Source organism: Struthio camelus, chromosome 15 (genome assembly GCF_040807025.1).
Source record: "Struthio camelus isolate bStrCam1 chromosome 15, bStrCam1.hap1, whole genome shotgun sequence".
Classification (NCBI taxonomy): domain Eukaryota; kingdom Metazoa; phylum Chordata; class Aves; order Struthioniformes; family Struthionidae; genus Struthio; species Struthio camelus.
In genome coordinates, this window is record NC_090956.1 from 13,422,769 (window position 1) to 13,440,744 (window position 17,976).

Here is a 17,976-nt window from a genome sequence, read left to right on the forward strand (position 1 = left end):
TGCGAGCGGGCGGGGCTGCCTGTCCTCCGCCACGGCCCGCCACGCGCCGCGCAGCCCGCCGACCGCCACAACGGCCACGCGCCGCCACCGCTCGCCAACCGCCACAACGGCCACGCGCCGCCACAGCCCGCCAACCGCCACGAGTCACCACAGCCCGCTAACCGCCGCAGCGGCCACGCGCCGCCACCGCCCGCCAGCCGCCACCGCCGCGGCCATCACCCGCCTCCCGCCTAGTACAAATCGCGAAAGGTCCCCGGGGAGCCCAGAGTTTTCTCCTTTCCTGTCAGTTTGCCCAAAGAAAAGGGAAAACGCTTACCCTAAGCCAGCTCCCTCTGGGAACCTTATTTTGGCAGTTCTGTTAAGAGGAAAGCAAAGGCAAAATATACACACCAAATGACACTTCTGAGGAGTGAAACGCGCTTCATGTCAGGTATGTGATTAGCTAAGTGCCACGTTTGACCACAACGGCAGTTATGAACCTCGAAAGCCTGAAGGACGCCCTGCACCTCCGGGAGCCTATTCTATTTTTAGAATTTTTGGCATTCTGTTTTTAATTTATTCTGCCCCTCTGTTTTGGAAGTTATGTGACTTCGATCTAGTCAAGTCGTGAGAAGACTGTTAGGTTAGAAGAATACAAAAGACTAATTTTAGCCTAAACCAAAAATAACCTTTTAACATGTGCACATAGCTTTCAAATACATTGTACTGTGAGCTATAATATTGGCCTCTGACGTTTCTTGTTCACCTTGTAACTCAAAGACGAAGCAGTTTTTGGTAGGGTCAGTTCTAAGCAGAAGAGAACAAGACGCAGCAGGAAGCAGTGATGGAAATGCAGTTGCTGCCATTCTTCTTAGGTATGAAGACCTTAGGGTCTTTCATACACAGTATTGCACGTCTAATTTTGAATTGGCTTTAAAACCAGCTTAATTAAAGCAGAATAAAGACTAGTAATGACTGTCCTAGTGGATTTATTTTATATTTATTTGATTTAACCAGATAAAGAATTATACTAAAGCAAACTAAAAGTTGAAGAAAAAGAGTTGGGTTTGTCGTCCAGTGTCAAACAAGTTTAAAATCATGCCTTTGATTATAATTTGGTATTGGTAAAACCTTTCTCAATAAATAAACGCCTCAACTGAATATTAAAGTTCCATTATTATTGCCTCTGGCATCAAGAAAACCAAAACCTGACAGCCTACCTGAGCTTCAAGAGCAAATAAAAGAAGCAGAATGACCTATTGCAGAGGAGACACGTGTGGAAAGTCCTAACGCTTATAAATCCATTGGCAGGTACTGGAGGGGATGCTGAAGAAGCTCTGGAAGCGCCTGGCGGCCCCAGAAAGCTTGGGAGCTCGGTGCGTGCGTTGTGCAGCCACGGGGAGCACCGAGAGGAAACCGCATCCTGCCGTGCGGGCAGCGCGGGGCGGCGGCGGCGCTGCTGAAGGGGGAGAGGAAAGAGACGACCCCTCGCCCCCCCTCAGGCAGACGCGGCCGATACCCCCGAGCAGGTGAAATGGGATACGAGTGCGAATAAACCCCCTGAGCGCGGCGGTGCCAATCACGGTGCCTCCAAGCCAACCAGCGGCGGCGAGGGGCGGTGGCGGGCGGCGCTGGCGGAGGAGCGATGCGAGGGGAGCCGGAGCGGGTAAACAGACGCGGCATGCGGCGGCGGGGGGGTGGAGGAGGCGGGCGGGGGGTCTCGCCGAGCAGGCCGGGGGCTGGCGGGCTCCCTGACGGCGGGCAAGGGCTCAGCGTCAGCCGCAAGAAAGTGCCTGCACGGTTATTCGGGGAAGTTTGCAAGCGGGAGGAGGACGAGAGCCGGAGCCGCGGCGGGACTGCAGCAGCCGGGCTGGAAATGCCCCTGACGAGCCTTCTGCCAAAGGCAGCGCTGCGGCAGCGCCCCTGAGGCCCGCGCCGGCCACCTGCGCGCCCGGGAGCTGCGCTGGAAGGAGCCGAGCCGGTCGGTTGCCTTGCGGATTTGCCATCTCTGCTCCCCTTGCGGGGTTCTCCTCTTTCAGGGTCCGCATTGCTCTGTCTCTGGGATTTTGTCGTTTTCTGCAGCTGAGGCTGCGGGTGCGTTCTGGTCTGCCCTGTCTCCGCTCCCTATCTGCGCCCTGCGGCTCCCGCACATCCTCCGCGCCCCGCCAGGCGCCGGTGGGGCAGGTCGGCGCCCGCAACCTGCCGCCGAGCGGTGCCTCGGCCGCGGAGCGCCGCCGCAGTCCCGCACAGCTGTATGCCTGCCGCGGTTTCGGCACATCTGGATTCGCTGGAGTCTTGGGCCTTCCATGCGCTGTTGGTGCTGCCTTATATGTTTTACGTGGGCTTGTTCTTCGTCAACGTGCTGATCCTGTACTATGCCTTCCTGATGGAGTACATCGTTCTCAATGTAGGCATTGTCTTTCTGCCCGAGGATATGGACCAGGCACTGGTGGATCTGGGGGTGCTGTCCGACCCTGGCTCAGTGCTCTACGAGACGGACAGCGAGCTGGATGTCTTTGATGGGTATTTGGAATAACGCCCCCGAGGCACTCCGAAGTGACTGCGGAGTGCAGCCTGCTGGCTGGTGGGGCTGGGTGTCCCGGCATGGCCATAGCTAAGACATCGCCACGGCCCCGGGATGCCCTCGCTGCGTCTCAGCTCCTTTGGCGCAGCATTCTGCGTTCAAAATGGCCCCACCGGTGCAGGGGTCAGCGGGGGCTGCTGCTCCTGGCCGGGCTGCGCAGGACCTGCTGTGGCCGCCGCTGCCGGGGAGGGCACCGCTGGCCTTGCACGGGAAGTAAGTCATCTTCTCCCGCTCGTCCCCGCGAGGCGCGCACCCGGCGGCCGGCAGAGCCTGGCGCTGCTCCGCCCCGCTCGGCCCGCCGTGCGGAGGAGACGGCGGCGCAGCCTGCCCCGCGGCGGCGCTCGCACGGCCCGAGGCGTCTCTGCTTGGGCCGGGGTCGCCCCTGGCCGACCGCGGGCCGCGGAGGGCGGCAGGACTGTCTGCACTGACCCCTCTGGAGGCAGCAGTTAGCCACGGCAGGGCTGCGGAATGGGGGCAGTGGGGACTGGGCGCAGCACACGGGACCAGACCCTGCCCTGATCTTTTAGCATGGACAAGCTTTAGTGAGCAGTGCAAGCTTTAGTGCAGGCAGGTGGCTGTTCCCGGGCTGGCTTCAGAGCACAATTCCGCAGCTCCCTGAGCAGCTTCCGGGAGCCCCCGGAGTGCCCGCCGGGAGCCCCCCGGCGCATGCCTCCCCGAGCCGGTCCGGGCCCTTCCTCCCATCTGGCCCCGGTGACACAGTGCGGAAGGCAGTCGGACAGAGTGCGGAAGGCAGTCGGAGCTGCCGTCTGTTGTCCTCTGCTGCAGAGTGAATATAATGTTTTTCCCTTGGGAGTTATTTTCACAGTACTGAGCCACTGCAGCTCTTACAGCTAGGTATTATGTTTACAGTTGGTCAACAACATTACTAAACAGGTCTTAAAAGTGTCCTGGCTCTGAATCTAAATGATAATTCAGGGTAATACTTGTCAAAAAAATTCACAAATCATACTCTAGCCAGAAATATATCTTAAATAGATGCCTTTAAAAACTGTATCCTGGATAATAATAAACCTACACAATTCACCATTCTTCTTATATTAATTCATATTAATCACAGCATGAGGGTTTGTTATAGTTCTGAGTTACACTAAAACTCTGAAAATGTTTTAAGGATTTAGCATTTTAGAATGTTGAAATGCAACTGGGAAGAGAATCACAATTTCCAGGTAGGACTCTCTGTGCCAAACATATGTTAATCAAAACATTCACAGTTTAACATATGTTAACAAATCTCTCAGTAGAATTTTCAGCAAAATATTGGCTGTAAATTTGAAAACAAATTCAGGATACTGTTGTATTTTCTATTTGAAAATACAGAAGCATGAAATTCTCTTGTAAAGTTGAAAATATATCTTCTTTGGACATATTAGACAAATACCATTTAATATCAAGCTATTTTAGTCAGTCTTCTAATTTAAACAACTACCTTTCCTATAGCGCTCTCCTTCATACAGGTTAAAATTATATCCTTAGAAATTTCTATTCAGGTCCCAAATAAAAAATGGGAGCAGATTTTGTTCAATAGTTTAGAAGGTATAAAATGGAAACTGATGTTATTGGAGTAATATTGGTATTACTCCCTCTGTTTGCATACATACACACAACTGAGCAGAGCTTGACTGAAGGCATGTGGGAGCATAAGAGGTAGGGGGAGGGGGAACAGTTGTGTTACCACAGAAGTAAAAAAGAAAAATAGTAAAAGCATGTAGTTACAGCAAATGAAAGTGTTCATACAAACATTTAGTGGTCTGTCACAAAAAACTCCATTGCTACTACTACCACTTCTGCTAGCACAGAAGGTTTGGAACAGAACTGAACTCCCCACAAAACACTGTTGGCTACTTTTGTGAATGTCTCCTCCTTCTATCCGTTTTAATTTCAGCCAACAGCATATGTGCTCAGAACGTAGGAAACCCAAAAGCCTTTGTCAGTCACCTTCAAATCCATATTCCCTGTCTTCCAGGAAATAAATTCATAATAATTAATGAAAATTTTAACAAAATCTTTGGTGAGTGTGCAAAAAGGCCTAACCCCCCTCCCCCAAATACCTCTTCCCAGAATCCAGATATTATTACTTCAACACTCTTACAGGGATTTTAAAAAATGCTTTATTTTTCTTCTCAATTTTTTGCTGACTAGAATTTGTCAAGATGAATTGCATCTAATTTGCAGGAAGACCCAAGGAGAGAAACAGTCATGCTATGTTTCTCCAGTGGATTTTTCCTATTACATAAACACATAGTTTAGCAGAGCATAGGAGCTGAGCTCAATCCTGTTCAGTTTACATAAATGGGCTTTTTACAATTTCCCTTCATTTCAATAGGATAAGAAGCTTTGCAAACTATTTGATGTTTTCACTCTAAGACCATGTCACCTCTATATGTAGAAAGCAAAATGCAGAAGTCTTCACAAATGTAGAAATTGAAAAGCACAGGTCTTCACAAAGCTTAGAAGTGCATACTCCCACTGGAGCCAGTGTTGCTCTGCACAAGTACCACCTGCAGCTCTGAAACTGTAATTTGAAAGTTGTCATGGTAGGCTGTTGTTTCCATTGATAATCAGCTCACAAGTCCTTAAAATTAGATCAATTATCAGAGACCAAAAAAAGATACCATTAGAGTACTTCATCTGTTTATATATTCAAGTATATTTGTATAGTCAACAACCAGGCCACAAATTCCATAATTATTCAACTTCCAGGCAAAGACTCTGCATGTCTCCGTGAAAAGGAATTTATGTTAATAGCCTGTAATTTACAGAGTTCTGTACTGTTCTGTGGCATTCATCTTCACCGGTTCCCTAGAAATGCACGCAGAAAAGGAGATCCTTAATTCAGAGCTGTGGATTCTGTTTTGGGAGCAGAAATGAGGCATTGGAAGGGAAGATTAAATCCCCTGGGTAGCTAGTCTTTAAGTGACCTGAGTTCTGTATAGGGGTTAACCTATTCTACCCTGGGCTGAGGAAGGGTGTCTATCTGCCCTGCTTGCCTAGGCCAGAAGTACTGAGGATTCACAAGACTCTGCAGGAAGAGTAGATCTCAGTTTTACCAGCAGAGCTAAAAAGTGTATAGGTATTATTCTTTTGCATGAAGTATAAGAGTGTTCTTCATGTGACTCACCAGTGACTGTGGAGAACAACCAAAAAGCTATGATTAGCCTGAGCTGAAATCCTGCAGTATCTTCTTTGCATTAGCAAGGGATGCCTTCCACCCAGAAGCTGAGTGGCATGCTTGAACTGAGAAAGGGAGGAAATCCCTTGAGTTGATTTTGCAAAATGTAGAAAGGCTTATTTAGATATAAAAGTAGAAGATGATACGGATCAGAAGAATTCTGTTCTCTCTTGCACCAAAAACCTCAGCTGAATAAAGAAACTCAATAGAAGCAAAATTATGGCCAGGTTTCTAAGCATAACAGTCACGATTAAATTGGTGGCAGAGGTTGAAGACAGAAAGCTAAGCAGCTTGAAGAAGCTTCCTATCCTATTCAAATGGATAAATCTGTCTGTGTAATTTGAGCAGAATTTAGCTTGCTCATGTCATCTACTTTTTTAGCCTGAGTGTCCCCTGGAATAAGATTATGTGACTGTTCTCCTTGTACTGTCTTAAAATTAGACGTGACTCATCATGAAGTAATCTAATCAGAAAAATAATGAGCAAAAGTAATCAACAATGAAAAATGAATAGGAAATACAGTATAGGCATTACATTTTTTCATCAAGGTGAATTATGAGGAATGTCCTTGGTGAGCAGAATCCAGCACTCAAAAGCTTGTGACTCAGCACATATGCTCTATGCCAGTATCTAAATCCTGAATCAGTCAAAGAAATAGCTTAGTTCACTAGCTCACCAAAATAGTGCCAATTAGAAATGAGCGCTCAGTCTGTATGAGAAACAGTATGGCCCAGTGGAGGTGGAAATAAGCATGCTGGATTCCTTTTCATGTCTGCCACTGATGTGTTCTGTGAGTTTAACTCACTTGTGTCTCTGTTTCCTCTCCCTAAAACAGAAATACCACATAAAGGAACAGATTAGAAGAATGTTTTCACTAGCACTGTCAAGATATATACATAAGCACATCAGAATCCACCTCCTGACTTCTTCTCTTTAGACCTGGAATCTTAAAAACAATATATGCAAGTGATCAGTTATTGATTTTACCTTCCAGTTTCTCAGTACGTTTTTCTCTCAGTCGCAGTAATCTCTATGTTAAAAAAATGGGAAGCAAACAGATTGACTCCATGATACAGGGCAGTTGTCTTATTTTATTTCAGTTATAGTAGCAGTAGGATTAAGAGCAATAGCTATGATTTTTAGAACCGTCTTCCGAATGCTTAGATGTTATTACAATTAAGAGCAGTTGTGTGCTCAAACTCATCTGGTAGATTTGTTGTAAAGAGACTATTGTACTCTGGCTGCTGTTAACAGGAATTCCATTCTAGATGGAAGGAAGACAAAATCTTGGTTAACTGATGAACTGACCATTTAAGCTCGTTAACCACAGCCATGCACAATCCTAAGGGATTTTCTACCAAATGCATTCATTTATGAATTTCAGGAGAGAAGGCAGGTTTTTAAAATGGTTTTCCAAAAGCTGCTGTTAGTAACATGGATTAAAATGGGTCATAGAAAATTAAGAGACATCTGGTATACAACAGAAATGCTTAAGGCCTCCATATTTCATTGGGTAAAAGCCACAGCCCCCAAGTGATTCTGAAGACTACATTTTGAAGAATTTTCTTGTTTCTGTTGTTCTTCACAAAAATTAAATTTACTCTAATCAGCTTGCTTTAATAGAGCCAATTATCAGGTTTAAGCCATAGGCAGAATTAAGAAATGAATGAAATTTAATTCATGCTTGTTTCCTTTGGAAAAATAGTGACACTGTAGCTCAGGCGGCAACTAGTAATCCTGAAATAGCAAAAAGGAGTAATTTTGTTAGAGAAATTTAGTTTGTGTATTTGGCCAATTCAGCTCTTCCCTTTCATCCCTTCATAATGATTCTAAGTTAGAAGAAGAAGGACTGTCTCAAGGAATTAAAGCATACACAGTAATGGCTAAGTCTTTCTCTTTCTTCAGGGAAAATTATAAACCTTCTTTCTCTTTCCAGATATACAAGCTTAAGCAGTTTGGCCACAGACTTAGGAAAAGATAGCTAAATAGTTTTAATGGTCCTCTGAGGACACAAAAATATTTGTAACATATATCCTCTCCAGTTTTCAAGTCTAACATGAGATCAGATTTCACTCATTAAAAAGACCTAGCAACTTTATTGAAATTCTTTAGAGTCAAAGCCTTAGAAAGTTGTGGAGTTCAGACTCTAATGCAGGAAGGTCAATATTTCAGGTGTAATAAACAAGGAAAATCTGGCACAAATGTAGCCATTTAATTTAGAAACCACATTCTCTTTGTATAGAGAGTAGCATATATTTCCTCTCTTAAGAGTTTGTTAAGAGATTGAGCATTCAGTCAAAGATCCCATAAGCATCAGCAGAAACTTCACCATCTGGTGGATATTAAGGGGATTAAAAAAAATCTGACCTTTCACAGGCTGGTAGAAAGGTTTTGAGTGGAGTGGGACCAACAGAAATGAGAAGCAACAATTCAGCCATGACCAATGGTTGGTGCAGAGGTTCCATTGCTTGCATCTTCCTTTGCCATAGATCTGTCAGCTTATTCTTGCTCTGGACATGGGTGCTGAAATGCATCAGTTTTGCGACCTGCTATGGGGAATGACCTACTCAACTTTTTCTTCAGCTCAGGAAGATTTTTTTTTTCCTTTTTGGTAAGGAACAATTTTCTCCTTTGCCAAAGAACATAGAGTAGAAGGAGTTGTTTCCTGATGTTCTGTTCACAGGGAGAGACCCTCATCGTCTTCTTGTGAGAACTGTTGTAGACTTCCAGGTATAGGATTAACTAGGATAGAAAGGGGAAAGACTAGTGGCAGCCATATATGGGAAATAAGGAAATAATGGAAAACAATGACCAGTATTGAATGATTTATTTCTTGATAACGCTCTAGTTAAGTTAGTAAACTTAGGGCTATATTTGACCTACGTACTCCTTAAAGGGCCAGAAAAAACAGGCTGAGGATTGCTCAGGTAGCATAGCCCAAATAGGCCATGATACACAAAACATGCTCTTTCAGAAAGTCAGGAATCAGAAAGTAGACAATATCAGGATGCAAAACTGAGTCACTACATTTCCTTTGCTCCAGTCTGAGCTGTGAGGAACAGCAACTTCCCAGATGGAATTAACAAAAATAGCATGATGGAGTCTCTTTTTTTTAATGATAGAGTTATGCTTTAGTAGACATACTATTAGATACTTAGTGTTATCTTTTAGGCTATAGAATAGTTCCAGGACTTAAACAGATTTGCTAGCTTTTCTTTTTCCCTCTTTCTTTTCCACTTTTGAAAATTAGGTTGAAAGGAAATTTGAAGGATAGACTGTTAATCAGCTGAATAGAAAGGAAAGATTGACTATTCCACTCAATTATATCATTCACACACCATTTAATATCTTCCACTACAAATTACAGGTTTGGACTAGGAGCCCTATAGCAATATTTGAAACCTTCAATAGCTCTATTCTTTAGTCAGCTTTATGCTTTACTCTGGAGACCAAATACAATTTGATGTGTTATTTCTAAACTAGCCTAGGATTTGTTCCACAATGTAGAATAATAAAAAACTCTGAACTATTCACTGTGCAGCAGAGTTTTTAGTTCAGCTTGGAAAGTAATCAGATAAGCACTAAGTGAGTAACTGCTGCTTCCCCTTTTCTTGTTCCTAGTTTAAGTAACAAGATCTTGCACGTATGATTAGTGTTAACAGGTACTGTAGCTGATAACGTTTGATTGAAATTCCTCATTGGGCACAAAAGTGCTTCTTGTTCCGGTCTTACCATCTACAATAAGCGGCAGACATAAGAACATAAATGTAAGGAGTCGGACCACTGGTCCCCCTAGTGCCACGTCCTGCCTCTGACAATGGCAGGAGATGTTATGTGGGAGAACACGTGAACCTGGCCAAGATCTGCAGTCTGTTCTCCCAGTACTGCCCAGAAGCCACAATGCTAGAATTTAGGGTGGTAAAGAGCATGTTGATGCCCAGTTCCTTTTAGCAACTGTTTATGGGCCTGTTTTCTCTTTTTTTTTTTCCCTGCCTGTTGAGGCTGAGATGAACTGCTCCCTCCCCTGGACTATGATAGTTGTTTTTCTCTGCACCTCTCTGCTCTGCTACATTTCTTCTTGAAATGTGGAGAGCAGAACCGTACAGCATGCTCAAGATGTGGGCACACCAAGGTTTTATATGGCACTCAGTCTTGTTCTCAATACCCTTCATGATGATGACCAAAATTTTGTTGGCTTTTTTTGTGTGCCACTGCCCTCTTCAGACTGTCTCTTCCTGTCTTCAGAGACCTGTTAATGATGATGCCAAAATCTTTCTTTAGTTGTAACTGCCAGTTCCAAGTTCAGCATCGTGTAGGCAGGTGTAGATTATTTGTCTGTAATAACTGCATTATATTACAACACCTAAGTTAAAGCTCACCTGCTACCTTTTGCCCACTCACACAACGTTATGAGGTCCTTCTGGAGTTCCTTGCCATCAGTACAGCATTTGAATACGTGAAACAGCTTATTTTTTGCAAGCCTGGAGATTTCTTTGTTCACTCTTCTCTGAGTCACTGATGATGAGGCTGAGTAAAGCTGGTCCCTGGGAGACCCTGTTACTGACTTTTCTCCTATCAAGCCCTATTCTTTGCTTCTAATCTTTTAATCAGCTTTCAATCCATAAAAGGGCCTATCCCCCAATTCTGCGGCAATCTGGTTGCTTATGGTTTCCTGTAATGTATTTGTTAATGACACAGCATTCCTCAGTCTGCTCATGCTCATACAAAACACATGACAATAACATTTGATTCTTCATTCAGGGTCCTCATTTTGTCTTGCCCACCTTAAATGTCACGTTTTGGCAGCCCTCCTGCCTCAGCACCTTTTGTGCCAGACAGCTTGGCTGGCTTGACATATGATCTGCTGAGCCACTTTTCAAGCACAGAAAGCAAAGGACAAGGAGAGAGGCTGCATTTCGCCCTGCAGCCCAGTGAGAGCCTTTTTGTAGAGCTCCATGCTCAAAGCAGATCAGTTAGAAGGTCTATTAAACTCCCCAGCTATGGTTTTGTACCACAATCTCCCCTCCCATTATATGACCAGATGAGCACCTAAATTTACTGCATAGCGTCCCTTGTCTTTACACTCTGTGCAGGAGGCCTATAATATCTGTAAAAGTGGAAGGAGGGAAGAACAGTCCTTGCAGAGAACCTTTCTACACACAGTCACACAGCCTGGACTCTTCTTGTCAGCTGAGCAGCCAGGGCTGCTCTTGGTCTCCCATTCCTTGACAGCTCTTCTGCAGTGCAGACTTATGCTCAGCTAACTGTCTCCACACACAGCTGTGCCATTCTGCACTACATTAAATAGTTCATGTATAGGATCACAGAACCAAAATGATCCTGTCACCAGTGCCCAGCACCTTCACAATCCACACTTCTGCTTCTACCTAAAAAAAGGCTCTTCAGGCATAGGGTTTACTCCTGAAGATAGCAAAAAAATCACCCCTTAATAGCTGTTGGATACTTTGACCTAACCAAGGCAAATTAGGTAAACTGGGATAAAGCACTTTAACAACAATTTGTTTTTGTCACCAAAACTAAGAATATCATGTTATTTAGTTCCATAACTATTTACTGGTGGATCCAAAATGTTTTGAACAAAGTGACTCTAAAGGAAAAAAAAAAAAGTGACCAAAGTCAGAGGCTACGTCGAATGTAGAGAACACATAATTAACTCATCACAATTATACAAAAAATGATAATGGTCTAATGAATAGCCTCTACTTAAGAAAAAGTACCCAATTCAAAAATCAGTTGTAAGTAAAAGATAGATTTAAGGATATCAAACCTAGCATAAAATAGAGTATCTCTCTGGATGTCAGGACTGGTTGTCTCCTCCTAAGCGCAACCCTTAATAATAGACCTGATGGACTGTGGCTGACAGCATATTCTCATACACCTCACACTAATATTTTCATGTTTCTGTGAAAATTGCACTAAGGACTAGTGTGCGCTAACACTAATGGAAACCACTACATTGGTTTCAGTGAGAGGTTGTTCAGGCCTTTACTTCTCAAAGAATTATTCATAGTCACAAAAGGTTTTGAATACTTTTTTTTTTTGTTAAGAAAAAAATGTCATGGTGCTATATCTAACATACATAGCGATTTCTCTGTTCAGTCCAGATCTAGAGGGTTACTCTATATTTGTTATACTTGTGTGTTTTCTTTTAAACAGATTCATTAAACACCTGAAATGGATTATGACCAGGTTAACGGATCAAGTCATGGAAAGAAACTATACTCTGAAATGTAGAGAGGAAAAGAAGGACAAGGGGACAACAGGAAGAGTTGTCATCAGACCTTGTCAGTCGTGACTTTTTTCCTATGATCATTGCACTGAGTGTGCACTAACTGCAGTGATTCATGTACACTACTGAGCTTCCATAGGTAATTCTGGGTTGGACTGAAAAAAAGCTGTGTTGTCTTGTAACAGAAATTCAAGACTTTACTCAGACTATCTGATAAACTTTTGACTGAATACCATGTCACCCAAATGGACACACTCTACATACTGCTTAAACAAGTTTTACAGTTGCACACTGAAAACTCTACCAGCCAGTAGTTCAAAGTCAGTGCTCTCTCAGGGGAATATATCCAGAAGTGGCTGCAAGGGAGGTTCTGTTCAGGGCAGAATTCTAGCAAGAACTGTGCTAGTAAGACATTTTGTTTATACTGTGTTTTGAAATAGATCAGAGAGTGAAATTATATAAGCCAGGTGGATTCATTATCTAACACAAGATACTTAACAGATTGTTTAAGCTTGTGTTCCTATGTACAGATGTGAAAGCAATATAATAAAGACTGACCTTTTCCATGAAAAACTAAAAAGTCATTTGTTGGGGTTGTTCCTTTTCCATTTGAGAAGAAAAGTAGTTAAATATGCTTTCCAGGAAATTCCAGTTTTCTTACAGGTATCTGCAAATAGTTCCACACTACTGTTGAGAAGACCAGCTTACAGGAAATCCTCCTCCATGAATAGCCACTTTAAAAATCAGACCTGGACTGAAATACTAGCAACTGCACACTGTGGAAAAAAGAAAAAAAGTTACTGAGGACAGGTATTGTACTGGTTTTGTCTTATTTTCATTATATGTTTTAGAAAAGGCTACTTTTGGGAACTGTGCAGTTCCTAAGCCAGCTTGATGTATCAAGAACACTTCAGATAGATAAAACAGAATTGAACACACTTCTGAATTCCCTCTGTACCTTATGTCTGTCTTCTGCAGTCTGTGTGTCTACCATCTGCTCCCAGCTCAGGCTTTCGGCTCCAGACTGATGGTGTCATGAGTCCCTTTAACCTCTTCTTTACAGCCATTATAAAGGAACAAGGGAGTGACAGTTTACATCCCCCTTGAAACAATGAGATGAAACATACTTACCAGAGTCTGTTTTTTTCCCCAAGTATGCTCAGTGTGTTGTACTTTGATAGCATTTTTGAACTCAATAGAAATGCAACAGAAATTTGCTTCCAGTCCTCAGTATTTTGTGTCCCCGACACAATTTTCAGCTGCTCTTCCAAGACATGAAGTACTATCCCTGAGCTACTTAGCATTTCTCCATTATATGTTCTGTCAAATGCAGCTTGGGGGGCTTAAAAAAATGACCAATACTGTGTTACAGGCAGTCATTGGCCTGTGATTCAGGGAGGTAAGTCACTTAGAACACAATGTTCTAACACAGAAGAACAGATTTAAGGAGCTAAATCTCTATTTAGGCGCATACATAAAGAATAACGAAGTTTTAGGGAGTTGTTTAGCTTCTGTTTACATGCCCATTTGGCATTAACACAAGAATACTGAATTTTGTTCCTAAAGGTGGCATGCCTGCTGCCTATATAATTAGAACTTTATAGTGTTCACAGAGACAGCTTACACTAATTATTCAGGGTCACATGTATGTTATTCGAAGAACATGGTTCAAACTATCATTATGTATGTATCATCATATGTATAAGATTTGCTAGTTTGTAATTATTTCCCACAGTGGGTTTAGTGTTTTTCCCATGCCACATGATACACGGATCAAGCAATACAAATCCCACCAAATAAATCACTTAGGAGACTCTGAATCTTAGATCACAATTTCTAGTATCTTAGAACAGCTCAGCTTCATACATTTTGAGGATAGGGAAAATATGCAAATTAAAATATATCTGACTACCACCATAACACAGGCCTTAGCATTTTATCACATCTTCATATCTAAGAGAAAGAGCATGGGCATAAGGAGAGAAGGATTTACATTTTTCTCATCCTAAAAGTCAATCGTTTTTAGAACACACATTTGGTTACAGCAGGGTTGGGGGGGAAAACAGTGAATTCAGTCTTCTACACACGAGGCATTCATTTGAAGAAAGCATTTTGGATGAACTTTGAGCCACGAGAATATCCAGACATTGAAACTTGATTAATCTGAAAACTTGCAGCTGAAATGATAAAAAGCAGTACTTCCCTGTTATTAGCTGGCAGCTTCAGTCAACACTTTTATATTTTTTAATTCTAGACTTACGATCTGTCAGTTGGCATTGCAAGATCTCACTGCCTGTTAAGAAAGCATTTTCTCCGTTTCCAGACCACTGAACTGATTAGTGCCAGCAGGACCCAGTTGTCTCCCTTTCCCACAGTGCTTTCTGTTAACTTAGAACGTGGAAGCCATTCGTATTCCATTACATTCAAAACCAGCAGTGATTTCATAGTGTTTCAAAGTGAAAAATCAAAATAATTTTCAACAAGTACAGCAAGTTACTGTAAAAAGGAATATTTTAATTAATATTTTTGAAAGAGGTATAAAAATACCAAAAACACTGCAACACAATTTACAATCTGTACATTATCTATATAAACATACCTCTCCTACCTCATAGAAAGAGAACAGTAGTTTATCCAACACCATTCTATGCAGACTAGACAGAGTCCTGCCTAGTATTTAGCACGTTCTCAAATTTAGCCACAATGAGAAGTAACTGCAGAATATTTCTGTAAAGTGGCATTCCTCTGGCTAGGCTTTGAATAGCCATGTAGATAGTGAAGAAAAAGGTCATTTTTTCTATTTACAATCACAATCAGCCTAGTGTTTTTCACCTTGCACCCTTGTACTATTACCTCCACTCACTAGGTCTGGTTCCTGGCTCTCCTTTGATTAACAGAAACAATCCAAAAGACATACTTTCCTCCCTTCCTTCTTTAATTTGTCCATCCTCCATTCCTGCTGCCAAGATTCTCTGTGCACTAAAACTTCATCAGAAAAGTACAATTTGCTGCAAAGAACAGGAAGATTGTGTTTTAAAACTCTTTAAACTGGTAACTTTTAAAACCAAGGATTCTGTCCGATCAGGATACTGTCAATTCTTCCGGGCAGAAGAGATTTCAAGGGGTTTGTTGAGCTAACCCTGAGCTAGCAGAATGATGTATGGAGATCTCCCTCCCCAACTTTTGAGGCATATAGAATATTCCTAGCTATTTCCATCCAATCTTGTTTTCCTGTCTTCAGCCTATAACCAGCCAGGGAACCAGAATGCTGGTCCTGACAATTGTGTCTATACAATTATGAACTTCCTCCATGTTCACAGAGCTGAACTGAAAAAAAAAAAAAAAAAAAGAGAGAGGGAGAGAGGATCATTGTGCTATTAGAGTCAGCAGGACTAGTATTTGGCCCATAGAACACTGAGGCCAGCAGAACAGACATATGCTAACATATCATTTCCTAATTCTTCTTAACTTTGTAAAAGAAGGCCTCATAAACCGCACAAAGTAGTGATTTCACTTTCAAGTATAAATAGATGCTTGTACATTTATGTTACCACCTGCAAGTGAGAGACTAAATCCCAGTTCAGGTATATGAATGAGAAGACAAATTTGTTTCAGAAGTCAAGCTTACAGTTTTCAGCTCTTCAAAGTTTTATGCACAAATATTTTAGTTGACACATATCTTATCACCTAGAATTTCATTTCTTAATAACTTACACCCATATATAAATAAGTGCATTTTTTTCACTCTTTAAAATAAAAAACACTTAAAGATCTCATTTTAGACAAGCTAAAAAGCTTTGAAGATTTTGTCCCTTCAAGGATTTTTGTGCAATGAACTGAAACTCTTTATAGTATTTGGATTTCTGTGATTTCGTCAGAAAAATCCTCAATAGTTTTCCATTTTGAATTCATTTCTTCTCCTTAACTCTTCTTCCCATTCTTTTTGAAGGAACCAGTAACAAGAAAATATCCTGCTATCCCTTAAGACAGCACTAGTGAAACGTGAAGAAAAGAGCCACTTCTAGGTTCTCATGGATAACCTTACTGTATCAGACTGTGTTCTAGATTGATCATTCGTATTATGCTCCCAACCCTAATGCTTCAAATCAATCCAGATTTATGGGTGAAAACCATTGAGCGTTGGTAGTCAAAAATCATCACACCAAATTCAATTGCAGTTGCCACTGGCACCAGCACCATGAAAAAAATGGATTTTATCTATTACTACGGAGGTGGTAGGTCCAGCAGCTTGCAATCTACACTATGGTGAATCAAGGAAGCAGTTTTATACTATCAATATCCTGATGACTCCTGTTCGCATTTAATAGTGATCACAATATCCAGATGTTCTTTTCATCTCTGAAACTTGATAGTACATCATCACTTCAATCACAAAAGAGTCTTTGAATAGCATGTTAAATGACTGTTGATCATTCACCCATTTCAAGAATCACCCAGGAGCTCAAATGTGACTTTTTTCATTCTGCCACTGTCATGAAAAATCAGCACTTTTTTTTCCTGATTCATAAAGCAGCAAAGAAGATAAGGAGACACAGAGGAGATCTTCTGCTCTCCTTTATGTTACCTGTGAAACGACGAAAACAGAATATTAGATGTATGCCCATTAGCTTAATCCGCATTAACATCACCAAAATTATATATTTATATGATGTGATTTGAAAGCACAAGACAGTGACTGGTAGATGCTGAATGTTTCAATTTTGGGAGACAAGATACAGCCTTCCTTCTGCTACAAATCCTCAGTGCTAATGAAGATGAATGTCTGCCTGCTTCCTCACATACTCAGATATTGCATGCATGGGTAACCTGCATCAGAGAAATGCGCTGCAAACGAGAGGACAGCAGCAGAGGAAGGTACTAGGAAGACCAAGAGGTTGTTTATGGAGATCTGTGTTAAACACACCTGCTTAGTGTGAAAGCTGACCAATGACCAAGAGTCATCAACTCTCACAGAGCTGGGCTTGCTACCACTGATAGCCATTGCTCTGTGGCCAGTGATTTCAGGACTGGAAAACCAGAAGGCAGCAAGGTGATTTGGGCCCTGACCTACATGTTCAGAAGATTCTTATTCCCTGCTATCCTTGAGTGACAGACACCGGAGGCTGTAGCAAGCCTTGCTCGTATGAGGTTTGCCAGCAGTGTTCACATCCCTAGCATCTTCTCTCCCAAGTATGGTTATACAACAAGACAAAGAGGTATTTCTTTGTTGTAATGCAGGCTATGAAGGATCACTTCAGTTAAGGATCACTACAATGTTTCACTGCTGCTGTATTCAGCTAGTCTGTGGAGCTGGTATGGCACCTGTCTTCCACAGTCTGCACCCTGATCAGTACCATATAAACAGCCAAGTCTGTATCTGCTAATCAGTGCACTGAGAGCAAGAGTCATGCAAAACCTTTGCTCACTCCATGACTTAGGGAGCCACAGGCAGCCACAGCCACTGCCAGGACCATTTAAATCACAGCTCAAACAGCTGGTGATGGCTCTGCAATGTGTTTTCGGCCATCTGAAAGAAAGCTGGAGAGCCTCTGGTGTCTGGGTTTACTCTGCCTTCTGCCCCCTTACCAGTACCATTTCACTGACGCGTGCTGAGTAATTTCTCAAGAGCAAGGGAGAGCACATGGCAAAAATTGGGAGTAAAATTACTAGATGAAACCATAACTTCCTGTGCCTGCCCGCAGCTCCTTCAGCCCCTAAATGTCAGGGCAGTCAAATCCTGGAGATTATCAGCAAACTCTTCTTTGGTCATGGTGCAATTATTTCTAGGACCCTTGAGAAAGAGCAGGGAGAACCAATGAAGTACATGTGGCTGCAAGCGGGCAAACTGCACAGAACAGAGTGAACACAAGGACTGTAGGAAACAATGGTTTGCTTTGGGTCCAGTATAGGCACAGCGTCATGATGAGACCAGCAGCTGTTGAGGATTTGTATTGACAAAGGAAAAGTGGAAGG

The 17,976-nt window shown here is 42.6% G+C and overlaps 1 protein-coding gene and 1 non-coding gene across 18 annotated transcripts in view; one reads left to right on the forward strand and one right to left on the reverse strand.

Moving 5' to 3' along the window:
* The first annotated feature begins 1,667 nt into the window (after positions 1-1,667).
* LOC104149715 (uncharacterized) lies at positions 1,668-15,308 on the forward strand. The gene is made up of 2 exons (XR_011134753.1): positions 1,668-2,776; positions 11,931-15,308. It is a non-coding gene; the product is annotated as an uncharacterized protein (transcript).
* Positions 14,497-17,976, reverse strand: part of CIITA (class II major histocompatibility complex transactivator) — a 49,518-nt gene continuing 46,038 nt past the window's right edge. For all 17 annotated transcript variants that reach the window (XM_068908881.1, XM_068908878.1, XM_068908880.1 and 14 more), the window contains one exon: positions 14,497-16,588. Coding sequence is in view for 2 of the 17 variants with exons in the window: in XM_068908887.1 (XP_068764988.1) it covers positions 16,585-16,588 (4 nt within the window). In the remaining 15 variants the exon portion in view is untranslated. The remainder of the gene's footprint in view (positions 16,589-17,976) is intronic.